This window comes from Uloborus diversus, chromosome 3 (assembly GCF_026930045.1).
Source record: "Uloborus diversus isolate 005 chromosome 3, Udiv.v.3.1, whole genome shotgun sequence".
NCBI classification, from domain to species: Eukaryota; Metazoa; Arthropoda; class Arachnida; order Araneae; family Uloboridae; genus Uloborus; species Uloborus diversus.
The window spans coordinates 28,844,188-28,857,607 of record NC_072733.1 but is presented as its reverse complement, the minus strand read 5'-3'; the positions used below and the strand labels follow the sequence as shown (position 1 = coordinate 28,857,607).

Sequence of the window (13,420 nt, the reverse complement as noted above, 5' to 3'; positions counted from 1 at the left end):
ATCGCTAGTAGTAGACGGAGCGCTTCAGGTGACACGCTGAAGGCTCTCCGTCTACTACTGGTGAAAGATGGCGGAGAAACTTTTTTCGCGTTGGCAACACCTCGGATGGTGGCAGAAATGGATTTTCGCAAAAGGATGGCGGAGAAACTTTTTTCGCGTTGGCAACACCTCGGATGGTGGCAGAAATGGATTTTCGCAAAAGGATGTCGGATAAACTTTTTTCGCGTTGGCAACGATGGTTTTCGCGCGGAAATGAAATTTTGTTTAAAAATATTGGGATGTTTAATGAATTTTGCAGTATATGACCAGTACCTGTGTTGCCCTGGTTATTTTTTTTTATTACAACACTAGGGGGCATTTTCATTTTTTACAACACTAGGGACCAGGCCGGGTCCCTAGCAGTGGCCGCGACTTCGTCCCCTCGGTGGAGGAAAAAAACGGTGGTTACGCGTTCCTTACACGACCCCCCATCTCCTCCTCGAGAGAGAGGAGAAAAAGGTCCGTTTCTTGCTAGAGGACGACCCCTCGTTCGGAGGGGGCGGGTTCCTGCGTGACTCAGAGATGATGCTCTGCTCGAAACATGGAAATAAATAAAAAAACGGTGGTTACGAAGAATTTTTGTCGTTCGCCTGGGGGGGGGGGAAAATATAGATATGTATGCGAGAGAAATGGGGGCCCCAAAAATTATTATTATTATTATTTTCCTTGGGGGTTTTATCATCCGCTTAAGCATTTTCTTCAAAAGAGAGGAGTACCCGTGTGACTCATTTTTCAGAGGTGCTCGAAACATGGAAATAAAAAAACGGTGGCTACGATGAATTTTTGTATGGGGAAAAACAAATACGAGAAAATGGGGTTCACTACCGAAAAGTATTTCTTCCGGTCAGGCATTTTTTTTTCCCTTCAAACGAAGAGGTTATCACACGATTTAAAAAAAAAAAAAAAAAATTAGTCACAATGATAAGATTAAAAAATAAAACAAATCATGTTTCCTATGCTCCTCCCCCTTCCTGTTTTCTTAATGCTTTTGAGAAAATTAATCCAGATATCCGGTGTATTATCTATTTAAGCCTTTATCAGTCGATTGCCGCATTGTCCGAAATTCGCGTTCCGTCACGATCGGACAAGTCCCCGCGATGACTCACGTTAGTTTAAATTTGAAAAATCATAGCAGTGCGAAATTTTTTTTCTCTCGATGCGCGTCTCTTTTTCGATTAATATTAGCGGGGAGTCTTAATCAATGTATGCTAATTATTTTTAATTAAAATTGTCCGCTGGATCGGAGATCGCCCATTGGCCGACGATTGGCAAGCCTCCATTGGTGGAACAACCAAGCCGGGTGAGGTGTACAAATAGAGCACCTTGACTGAGTTTCCTGCACATTCCATCTTCAGAGCTGGTTGACAGAATCGGAAAGATTTTGTAGGAGTGTAAAAATGTCTCCAATGAAACGCAAAGCAAATGTAAATACACTTTTTTTTTCATCTGATACTACAAACTTAATAAAATATTACAGTCAAAATACTGATGAATGTTTTGATTTTCAGGCTCTTTTTGAAGACATTGATGAAGACATTCCATTTATTGATCAAGAGGACGAAGTTAGTTTTTATTTTCATGAAATTAAATTTTTAGGAACTCAAAAAAAAAAAAAATCCCTTCCTATTTACAGCTAGAACACTGATGGTTATTTTGTTTTCTTCTATGTCGCCAAGTTAAAATGTTGTATCAAATGTAATTATTTTGTTTTCAGATTGTGGGTGAATCCACGCAAAACTTTATTGAAGACGAAAATGAAGTAAGCTTCGTTGTTCCTCTATCAATTGGAAAACTAATAAAATTAAAGCAGAGAACACACATATAACATAATACATTTCATAATATGAAACTAAAATGACATAAAGAAATATACACTTTAAAAAACGGTATTGAATCTACTGTATATCCACGAAATGACACATAGTCAGTTGCTAAGATCGCCAAAAAAAAAAAAAAAAATCAGGAATTCTCAACACATTCAAAAATAATACTAGTGAACGTATTTACGAAATGACACAAAAGTCAGTTTCTTAGATCGCCAAAAATTCAGAAAATTATAATTCAAAAATAATCTAGTTAACGGTGGTATCTACTCGAGAGAGGGGAAAAAAAATAAATAAAAACGGTGGGTACCGGGTGATAACGCTTTCCTTTCCAGTATACGACCCCAGTCTCCTTGAGAGAGGAAAAAAACGGTGGGTACCTGACTGCCTCTATTTGTCGTGGTGATGCTCTGCTCGAAAACATGGAAAAAAAAAAAAACCGGTGGTTATATTAAAACAATACATACATGAATTGGCTTTGCTTTTCCCTTCAAAGTGGCCAAAACAATAGACAAAACAGCAACAATCATACTTAAAGAAAATAGCCAAAAGTGTTTAAAACTGAATACATGAATATATTTCTTTTAATAATCTCCTTCAATAAGAACTTATGCTTGTCATACATTAGTGATTATTATTACTCATGATATACATAGATGTTCTTATAACGGAATGTTTTTACCCCTTCAGATAATAGGAGAAGCGACCCAGGAATTTATGGAAGATGATGAGAACAGTGTAAGTTTTTTTTTTTTTTTTTTTTTTTTTTTTTTTTTTTTTTTTTTTTTCAATCTTTATCTGTATACGGATTTTAGCTGTTAATGTATTACTTTATTTACGATTTCTTTTATCCTGTACTTCCAGATTATAGGAGAAGCGACCCAGGAATTTCTGGAAGTTGACGACAGTGTAAGTTTTCTTAAAACTTTATCTGTACACCGATTTTCAGTTGTTTATGTATTACTTTATTTACGGTTTTCTTTTATCCTGTACTTGCAGATATTCGGAGAGGACACACAAGCACTTTTTGAAGAGAGCGACAATGTAAGAAGTTCATTTTAAATAAATAAATAAAAAAAAAAAAACTTATAAACTACGTCTGAATTGGTGGTTTATACGTCACGTATGTAAAAAATGCTTTATGATTCTCCCTTTTCTTTTATCTAGTTAATAGGGGATCTGACGCAGAATTTTTGGGAGGATGACGATGAAGTAAGTTGTTTTCTTGCTTGGTAACTGCCTTTTTCTTTTGCACTGTGATCTATACGTATTTATCTATTGTTTTCCCACTTAGATTATTGGAGAGCCAACTCAGTCCTTTTTTGAGGCATCCCCAATATTTCAGGGAATGTCGAGCCCTCAAGTAGGATCCGGAAATGAAGTAGGATCTGAAAACAAAGTAAGTATTCATTACAGTGTCTCGATTTATTGAATTTATCTCCTTCGTGTTTCTAAAACCTTGCATTGTTTTTTGTCTCATTTCAGTTGGAAAACGCCATCATAATTACAGAAAAATCCCGCAGGCATAACATTAAATATCAGGGACAACAGATAATTTTTGAGGCCAGAGTGGATCCGGATCGCCTGCCGTCCACAGCAAATGGAGTCCCGATGATAACGATTCTAGGAGTTGTCCGGGAGCTGTTTGAGATGCTGATTGCGAGGACCACCTCTGATTTGGCTCCAGTCGATCTCATCCGATTTTGCATTCAATCGGATGATTTAGACGTCCCAATCTCCACAACACTGATGCGAGTATCCGATCTCACCGTGGAAAAGATCCTGGCAGCAGTGTTAAAGGTGCTTCAATCCAAGAAGCATATAAAATTAGATACAACGTTCAGCGTGGACGTTGTAACTATCAGGAGACCTGTTGGAGCTGGGAGAAGAAGATTCGTCAACCCAGACGTGGATAAACTTCTGAAGACGTCGATTCTTGCCATCCCCAGCGACGACCTGGGACTATGCTGTGCCAAAGCAATCGTCTTTGCCCTAGCCCATTTGCACGCGGATGTCACGGCGATCAATGCCCTGAAGAGAAAGGATCGACCGGCATTGACGACACGAGCAATGGACTTGCACAAGGCAGCTGGTGTACCCCTGGGCCCGTGTACATACCGGGAGATTGCCATTTTTGAGCAACATTTGAATGTGCAAATTGTGGTATTTTCCTCAGAAAATTTAAATAAGGTAAATAGTTCTCACATTGTATGCTTTTTTTTCCCCCTTACATGTAATAAGTTTCATATACTAAATACTGCTGTTATCTTTCAGGTATCTTACAAAGGGCAAAATCGACCGGAGCGGATTAACCTTTATCTTCACCAAGGCCATTATGATGTAATCAAGGGGCTGAAGGGGTTTTATAGCTCAAACTTCTATTGCGAGCACTGCGAGAAGCCGTTTAATAACCGGGAAAATCACCGATGTCCAGAGGCGTGCTACATATGCTTACGCAGGGAATGTTTGCCTGGGGAAAATATACGGTGCACCGACTGCGGTAGACTTTGCAGATCGACTGATTGCTTTGACACACACAAAGCTTGCTCTTCAAAACAGCAGAAATCTTTGTGTGATAAAGTAAGATTTTTTTTTTCCCACCTTAATCCCCATTTTTTTTCTTTTAACTACATTACACAGTTTTCACTCATTTTCAATTTTAATCTCTTTGCTTAGGTATATCAATGCGATCGCTGTTGCAAAGTAATACAGCGTCAGAAATGCCCCAGAGAACTTCACCGTTGCGGAACTACGATGTGTCCGTCCTGTGAGGCCTATGTAGTTGCTTCGGAGCATCGATGCTTCTTGAAGAAAGTGGCACCTAAAACCCCCAACGAAAAATTAATATTTTTCGACTTTGAGACAGATCAAGCCAGTGGAGAACACAAAGTGAACTTCGCCTTGGCACAGTATCAGGACAAGACGGAGAAAGTGTTTAAAGGCTACTCTGCTTGTCACGACTTTTGCTCCTGGCTATTTTCCCCAGAGCATAAAGGATATACGGCGATAGCGCATAACATGAAAGGGTAGGTCTTTTTCTTTCAAAATTTTTTTTTTTTTGAACAATAGTATGTGTTTTTTTTTTGTTTGCTTATAAAAATCTTATTTTTATTAGGTTCGACGGTCAGTTCATCATGGCTTGGCTCCTTGAGCAAGGAAACGTGCCAGAAGTCATTCCAAATGGCTCTATGGTTATGTCGATCAAGCTACCAAGCTTGAAAATAAGAGTAATCGACTCATTAAATTTCTTTCCGATGGCCTTATCGAAGCTTCCAGGATGCTTTGGGTTGAAGGAACTGAAGAAAGGATACTTTCCTCACTACTTCAACACACAAAGCAACCAAGACTACGAAGGAACACTTCCGGAAATGAAATATTATGGTCCAGACTCTATGAGTCCATCAGCTCGGAGCGATTTCATAAAGTGGTATGAAGAGCATAAAAATGACTCGTTTATCTTCCAAGAAGAAATGCTCGCATATTGCAGGTACCTATTTTTCATCGACAGCGTATTTATTGAACGACATAGATTTATTAGTGTAACTTATTTTTCTTTTTTTTTTTTACTTTAGATCTGATGTAGATATTCTACGGCAGTGCTGCATTGAATTTCGCTCACAGTTTATGGCAATCTCAAAAGTTGACCCTTTCATGTAAGTGTTATATATTAAAAAAAGAACATCATACAGATTTTATTTTATTAGAACATTTTTATACATTTATTATCATTTTTTTAAAAGGTATGTGACAATTGCCTCTGCCTGTATGGCTGTGTTCAGAAGTTTGCACATCCGCCCCGATACTCTTGCCATGGTACCCGTGTCTGGATACGTCAACACCACCAAATACTCGGCCGATTCCATCCGATGGCTTGACTTCGTTGCCTCCACTGAAGGTGTTACCATCGAACATGCATTGAGTGGCACCGGAGAGAAGAAAATAGCTGGGTTGTCCGTTGACGGGTTTTGTCAAGAAACAAATACCGTCTACCAATTTCAAGTAAGTTTTATTTTTTTTTTTTTTTTTGGATGAAGAGACCATAATCTAGTTTTTTTTGTTTAAATATTATGCTAAAGAAAATGTTTGTGCTTTTTATTTCTTTAGGGTTGTTTCTACCACGGTTGCCCGACGTGTTTCGATGGAGACTCCGTGCACCCCCTTAAGGGTGTCACGATGTCAACTCTCCGTGAGGAATCTGACAAAAAGACGAATAGACTTCGTATGAAGGGGTTCAGAGTAGTCGAAATTTGGGAGCATGATTTTAGGAAGCAAAAGAAGGAAGACCCTCGCCTTCAAGACTTTTTGAAAACACATACCGCTCAGGACCGGTTGCACCCAAGAGACGCCTTCTTTGGAGGAAGAACGAATGCTCTGAATCTCTTCTATGAGGGTACTGCGAAGTATATCGACTTTACGTCACTGTACCCATGGGTAAGATTCTCTTTGAGTTTTATTTACTTTATTTTTATTTAGTAAAGCCCCCAAAATGATTTCTCATTTCCCTCTCTCTCTCTTTTTTCAAAGGTCAACAAGTACTGTCCTTATCCTGTCGGGCACCCTACGATAATTACGGAGGGATTCGACGACATCGATCAATATTTTGGAATCGTGAAGTGCCGAGTAGTACCTCCTCGTGGGCTGTATTTGCCGGTGCTACCTTGCCGAATCCAAGACAAATTGATGTTCCCTCTTTGTCGTACGTGTGCCGAGAATACGCAGCAGGACCCGTGTGCACATTGTGATGATGACAGGGCATTAACTGGTACATGGGTAAGCGAAGAGTTAAAGCTCGCAAAGAAAAAGGGGTACCAAATAACCGATGTAAGTAAATACTTTCAATACATATTTTTTTGGAACATTTTTAAAAATGCATATTATATATAACGTGATTTTTTTTTTTTTAACCTCTAGATGTACGAAGTTTACCATTTCCCCATTTCATCCAATGTGCTGTTTCGCGATTACATCGACCTGTTCCTCAAAATAAAACAGGAGAGTAGCGGCTGGCCTCGTGAATGCAGCACAGAAGATGAAAAGAGGGAGTACATACTCCGTTACGAAGCCAAAGAAGGCATATTGCTGGACAGCAACGCCATTTCAAAAAACCCAGGAAGAAGACAAGTTGCCAAACTGGCTCTTAACAGTTTTTGGGGACGGTAAGATTCATTTTCTTCTCTCTCTACCCTTCTATTGAAAAACCTAATAATTTTTTTTTCTCTGAAACTGAATTTCTATTTACAGATTTGGCATGAACACAAACAAAACCAGTTTGGTGTTTGTTAATAGCATCCCTACCTTCAACAAATATATGGCCGATTCAACAAAAATTGTAAGTTTTTACCCAAAAGAGATAGAGAAGCTTTGATTGAGTTTGCAAATAAAGTTTTAATTGTATATTTTATTGTGTATTTTCAGATCAAAGATGTTTTTTTCCCATCTGACGAGCTGGCCGCCCTACAGTTTGTTTCTGCAGCCGAGTTTGTGAAGCAGGACACCAGCACCAACATTTTTGTAGCTGCTTTCACAACTGCATGGGCGCGGTTGAAGCTGTATGAGGAGATGGACAAATTAGGGACTCACGTACTCTACCATGATACAGACAGCATCATTTATTCCAGTGATGGAACTAACGACCCTCCTCTCGGAAACTTTCTTGGGGATTTCACGGACGAATTGGACGGTGGCACCATCTCTGTTTTTGTGTCTGGTGCGTATTTTTTTTCTGGAAAATTATTCCTAATTATTTCTTTTTTTTTCTTGGTGATTTGCTGATTTATTTATTTATTTTTTTTTTTTATTGAATTCCAGGTGGCCCGAAAAACTATGCCTACACTACAAGTGACGGGGAAACTTGCTGCAAGGTACGTGGGTTTACCCTAAACCACAGGAACGTCCAGCTCCTCAACTTCGATTCCATCAAGCAGCTCGTGCTAAGCTTGGACGAACCCTCCTCCATCAATATTCATAACCCGGCAAAAATTTGCAGGGAGCCAAAAAGGAGAAAAATTATGAATAAAGTTGAAAATAAAATGTATCAAATAATCTACAACAAAAGAGTCATACAACCGGACTATTCGACCTTGCCCTATGGGTACTAGACTTTTTCTCATACCATCACCTTTTTCTCTATGCTCAAAATATGTTCGAAAAAAAAATATATATGTATGCAAATCACATACTGTATGTAAATAGTTGTACTTGATGAGTATAAAATTGTATTTTTTCTTTACGAGTTTTGCAAAAAGTGTTTAAATGTGTGCCAAAAAAAAAAAAAAAAAAATGCATTTATTGTCTGAAAAAAAAAAAAAAAACAAGCTACATGTTTGTATTAATATTTTTGTTTTTAATTAAAAAAAATCTTGTTTTCCAAAAATCTTGTCTTTTCTTGGAATGTAAAACCCATTTAATACTTTTGTAAAGGATAAAAAGGTGTTGAATAAACAAAAATAAATAAATCAGAAGCATGAAAACACAGGAATAAAATACACGTTTATATTTTTCACAAAGTAGTTAGTTTATTGAATCAATATTTAACCCAGGAGGGTTTCTTTGCATACATACGTTTAGCATTTCTGTTTTTAGATTTAACAAATTTATTTGGAAACATTTTCTTATTTACAATGTAGCTAGTGGGTAAGTTCATTTCTTTAACAGCCAAACTAAAGTCCTTTGATCCCGGTGCACTTTGCTTCCTATTGCGCAGTAGATCAGTGACTAATCTAACAATGTTTGTTCGAGGAAAACGTTCTCCTTTGTATACCATTTCCCCTTCAGGTGTCCAAGACAATATGGTTTGTTCGTTTTTTAAAAAATTCAAAATATTTTTAGCCGTGTCCGTGTACTTAGCCGGAGCAGCAGTTAAAATCTTTTTTGCCACGATGTCTTCAACTTCTGTTTCTTTTGTCGGTTCAGTGGGTTCATTTTGTACAGTATCTTCTACCTTTTCTTGCTCGCGTGGTTGTATTGGTAATGGTGGGTGTTGGATTTTAACGAATTTTTGGAGAACTTGTAAATAACTGTTCACCTTGTCGTTTTCTGATAAATCTTTTCTGCGTAGAATTTCGTTCATTTGAGCATCTAAATTAGATACATGATCAAATATTTCAGCTCGATCTTCTGGAACCAGTACCATTTTCCTGCCGTACTCCATTGATTAGGGAGCTTATGACTGAGATGGCTGCGGGAATGAAAAAGCTTAAAAAACCGTCTCCGCGTTGTGAAAGCAGTTGTCGCTTTTTGTACAGAGGTACTTTTCTGTTAGAAAGTTTTCGGAGACTTCTTTTATAGGGAGCAAGTCTAGATTTTTGATTTTTACTTAGGGGTACATTCCCTCGCAATACATTCAAAGCGCACTCGCATAAAGATTTGATGACACTGTTTGGGCTCTTTCTTAAAATAGAACTTTTCGCTTTACTTTTCAGAATCAATTTCAAAAGTTCGAGCTGTTTTCGTGAACAGGCAGACATACCGAACCGGTCACAAGTTATACAGATTCTAAAAATCTCGAGAAGACTCTCGCTTTATATACAGCACAGTGTTCCAAGTCTTGTCTGTGCATGAACGGGCACGTCACTTCATATTTTGGCAGATCAGTGACCTTGGGGCAGTCTAACTCATCCAAGTTGAACAATTCTCGACCCGTCAGATCTTCTAAAAATTTCTTTTTTTCCAAGCCTTTTATGTAGATGGTTGAAAACATTTTCATGATCATATCCAGAACGTGTCGCAAAAATCCATAGTGTAGTTCACCATCATCCCATTCTATATGGTGTAAATTCCTGGTTACCCAGGAATAAGTTTGTCGCTTTTTGCGACTTAATAATTCGAAGGGATGGGGTGGCTTAAAACTCCACCTGCCGTGAAAAGTGTCGTCGTTCACGGCATAAACAGCCATCTCTTTGACGATAAACCGTCTCGGACAGAGTTGAAATCCTTCGAAGTCTATCACTGCGTCACTCATCTTGTCTGAACATGAAGTGAGTTATCGGGGTTGGTACGCGTAGTATTTATCCCCTGGAAATAATCCACTGCGCAGGCGCAAAAATTCTTCTGTATCCGGTTTTAAGTCGACTAAGAGATAGCTAAATGGTTCTTTTGTTGCATCTTCGTACACTTCTTGGAAAAATTTAGTTTTATTTGGATATAGCTGTCTGCCGAGATGCATGATTTGTGATCTGTCACGTGGATTCTTGAATATAATCAGGTAATGGGAGTTTAGAGAAATATCCCTCATTTCTTTCCCTTTATGAAATATATTTTGAACAATAAAAATGATACTTAAATTACGGTGGTGACTTCCTTTTGTAAACAGTTTTGTTAACTTATTGTCACCAGAAATTTCTTGCATGAGGTCGTCCAGGATAACCAAGGCATGAGACACAGTATTAATATTAGAAGGCAAACCCTCGTGAAACTCAACATTGTTCATTTCTTGGTAAAGTTTTTGGTATGCTCCATAACACCAAATGATTTTAGGGGGGAACGGTTCTATCATTTTAAAATCAATAATATTTTTACATAACTGAGTTTTACCACAACCGGTTACTCCGGCCACGAGTATGTTAGCGGGATGTCTCAATTTTAAGGAATTCATTGTCAAAACTGATTTTCTAAGGTATGGGGGTGTGTATTTATACTAATTCCGTCTAGCGTGTCGCATATGAACAGATATTAATTGCGAAAAAGAAGACAAAAATGAGTAGTTATCACATTTTTTTTTTATTTATTTATTTTCTGAATATAAAATTTACACCATATCTTTTTTTAACAAATAAATACATGCGAAAATCATTCTTTTTACAGAGACTCAAATTATTTACAATAGCATTCATAGAGTGTCCTTGACAGCGTTTCAAAATATAGTAAATACAATATGCTCCACAAACATTCGACGTTGAACTTTGCAGAACTACAGAATTCCAACGTGCAGAATTATAGTTCTGAATGACTTCGCTAAATCGTTCGCCGTAAAATTCTGGTGAATTTCCGTACGAATCAAAAAACTCTATCTTCTTTTCTTCTTGATAAAATGCCAGCCAGTGTGAACCTGGATCAGATGATTTATCTAAATTCACAACGATTGCTGATTTATTTTCAGTTAACTCTGGAATCTTATCTGATGGGAACACACCTCTGAAAAACGGTGCAGTATCAGGATCTCGTGATAAAATGAGCCGTATTTGATTTCCATCCATTTTTTAAAAAAAAAATATCTCTTCAGTTCCCAAAATCGTGTAATATATTTCTATTTTTATTGATCTCGATAACGTTATCAAACTCAGCAAAAATTAATACACATATGGTGTTTTCAAGTGGTTTAGCAAATTTTATTTCCAGTCGTAAATTGCTCTGCTTGATCAGATTTAAATGGTCCCCATTACACAAATCAGAGGACAGGTTAAACGCGAAAAGTGTATTTCCTTTTATGTAGTCTTCTCTTGATATGTGCAGTCCTTGATCATGGCCAAGTCTTTCTGATACGGAAAAAATACTGTGATAACCCTTAATATAATTGTTGTTTTCAAAATTTAACTCCATCGGATTATGAGGTTTCGGTTGACCGTCAACATAAACCCCTATGAAGTTGATATTGAAATGTTTAAAATCAAAAGGAGATTTTTGAAAGGTGCCATGAAAAGCATCATTATCCAAGCATCCAATTATTAATTTCTTGGGCATTGAACCGCTGAAGATCTCCTGAACCATACTCATTGAGCCTTGAGGCACAGAATATACTTTGCATAGAACTCGATTGATTGGATACTTTGCTGTGTCTTTTTCTAACGCCTTAGCGTGTCCTAAAATCACGCCCGGACTAACGTGTACTTTTCTGATCAATAAACTTATTTTCTCGATAACGACTTTATGTCCTTCCGCTCCTTGCAAACAAAATTCCGATTTACTTCGAATCAACTTAACTTTAACGTCTACTAAATTCAGTAGCAATCTTTCTTGATGGAACAAATCACTGTGAATACCGCCAATCATGTCTACAGATGAGCTCAGTTGGAAAAATCCCGACCTTTTTTCAAGACCCCCATAGTTATCTCTGTAAAACATTTCAGCTGATAATTGAGAATATTTACTGTCGAATCCGTGGTTCAAAAGTGTCTCAAAGTACGCTCTGTAAGGGTAAGTGTTACTGGAATTAGAAACCAGGTTTTCATTCAATGATACATCCACTTGGGAAAAAAGGGAATGCATGAAAAGATTAACAGGACCGATTTTTGCTTCTTCTTTCAAAGCTGAACCGTCTGCTTTTACAATTTTTGCTTTTACATACAACTGAGTCTGACTGAGGTCTATATAGTCCTGGCCACTGCCCGATATAAAAAATTCACACGGACCCCCGTCAAAAACGTTACTCATTGGATGGAACTCAACCCATTGGCCGTTTTCTATCGCCGTTTGGGTAGCAGGTAAATGAAAAAGTTCTAATTCAGACTTGACACATTCAGGTGACCCTTTTAAAATGAAAGCCATTATGGATCAAAAATGTCACGACCTCTCCGCTTTCTTGTTTTAGAAGGTATGGCTCGACTGTGTTTCTTTCTCTTCCTTTTATATTTACCACGACCGATCATGGACTGTACGTGGTCAATAGCTCTGCGAGCCAAACCCTTACCAGCCTCCCTTGCTCTCTTTTTAGCAGCCACTTTAAATTTTTCTCCCGACAGCACATCGCTGGCAAGTCTTGTTCCTGTAATGATAGCTTCTTTTCCAACCGCTTTCCCACTTTTTACGAGAAAAGGTAATGCCGAACGGAACAAACGACGAAACACTCCTCCTAAGCCATAGCCTTTTTGAAATGATACGCCTTCGTAATATGGAATGCCAGAACCAGTATGATTGACATAATGTTCCTCGAACTTTTTGGTACAGCACATGTAAGGTACTTTTGACGTACTACTCATGTTTGCGGCTTATTGCAAGCAAATACATTTCGCACTTATCTTCCAGGTATTTATAGTATCTGCCGAAGTCGAAAATGTAAAACTACGATGACTTTGCCCCTTTCAAACGGCACAAGAGCTCCCGAGTTAAGGCGTAGTTCAATTTCAATAGTGTGAAAAGAGTGGCGGATCACTGGCACATACTGAGGCCTATCGTATTGAGCGCTAACCATGTCTCCGTCTTTTCCTGAAACACGCACAACTCTCAGCAACGGAGCTTCAACATGACCCACCACAACTGGCTGCACTATGTCACTGTAAAGATAAAATACGGGAAATGCGGCGTGGGGATCTGCTGCAAAAGAACTCTCTGCCAGATTCTCCACTGTTTGTGGCTGAAATCCTAAAAGGTCGCACAACCCTTTCTCGAGATGAACTTTAGCTTTATTTTCCACCTTTATTTTCACTCGTTTATTGTGTGCATTAAATTTAAAACTAATTTTTCCCTCATGTGACACTAGTGTCATGGCTTTCAAAATGTCTGGAACGGTTTCATACTGTCCTGTAGGTATCTTTCTTGCCATTAATTTTCCGTCTCCTAAATCGAAGCCATAAATACAATTATTTTCATTAACATTGTACCACGTATGTGGATAAATTATTTCA

General features: G+C 38.0%; 2 protein-coding genes across 2 annotated transcripts in view; both read left to right on the top strand.

Annotated features, from left to right (window-relative positions):
* The window catches only part of LOC129218306 (uncharacterized), an 11,637-nt gene extending 6,610 nt beyond the window's left edge, over positions 1-5,027 (top strand). Inside the window, exons 2-8 of the mRNA XM_054852543.1 lie at positions 1,548-1,601; positions 1,754-1,798; positions 3,030-3,074; positions 3,157-3,261; positions 3,348-4,052; positions 4,137-4,442; positions 4,539-5,027. Of these exons, the coding sequence (XP_054708518.1) occupies positions 1,548-1,601; positions 1,754-1,798; positions 3,030-3,074; positions 3,157-3,261; positions 3,348-4,052; positions 4,137-4,442; positions 4,539-4,892 (1,614 nt within the window). The 3' untranslated portion in view covers positions 4,893-5,027. The remainder of the gene's footprint in view (positions 1-1,547; positions 1,602-1,753; positions 1,799-3,029; positions 3,075-3,156; positions 3,262-3,347; positions 4,053-4,136; positions 4,443-4,538) is intronic.
* Positions 5,028-5,360: 333 nt separating this feature from the next.
* LOC129218453 (uncharacterized) lies at positions 5,361-8,117 on the top strand. Its single transcript, XM_054852727.1, has 8 exons — positions 5,361-5,515; positions 5,603-5,861; positions 5,967-6,293; positions 6,387-6,683; positions 6,774-7,018; positions 7,104-7,191; positions 7,278-7,569; positions 7,671-8,117. The coding sequence occupies exons 1-8, from the start codon at positions 5,487-5,489 to the stop codon at positions 7,958-7,960; spliced, it is 1,827 nt and encodes a 608-aa protein (XP_054708702.1). The 5' UTR covers positions 5,361-5,486; the 3' UTR covers positions 7,961-8,117.
* Positions 8,118-13,420: the final 5,303 nt, after the last annotated feature.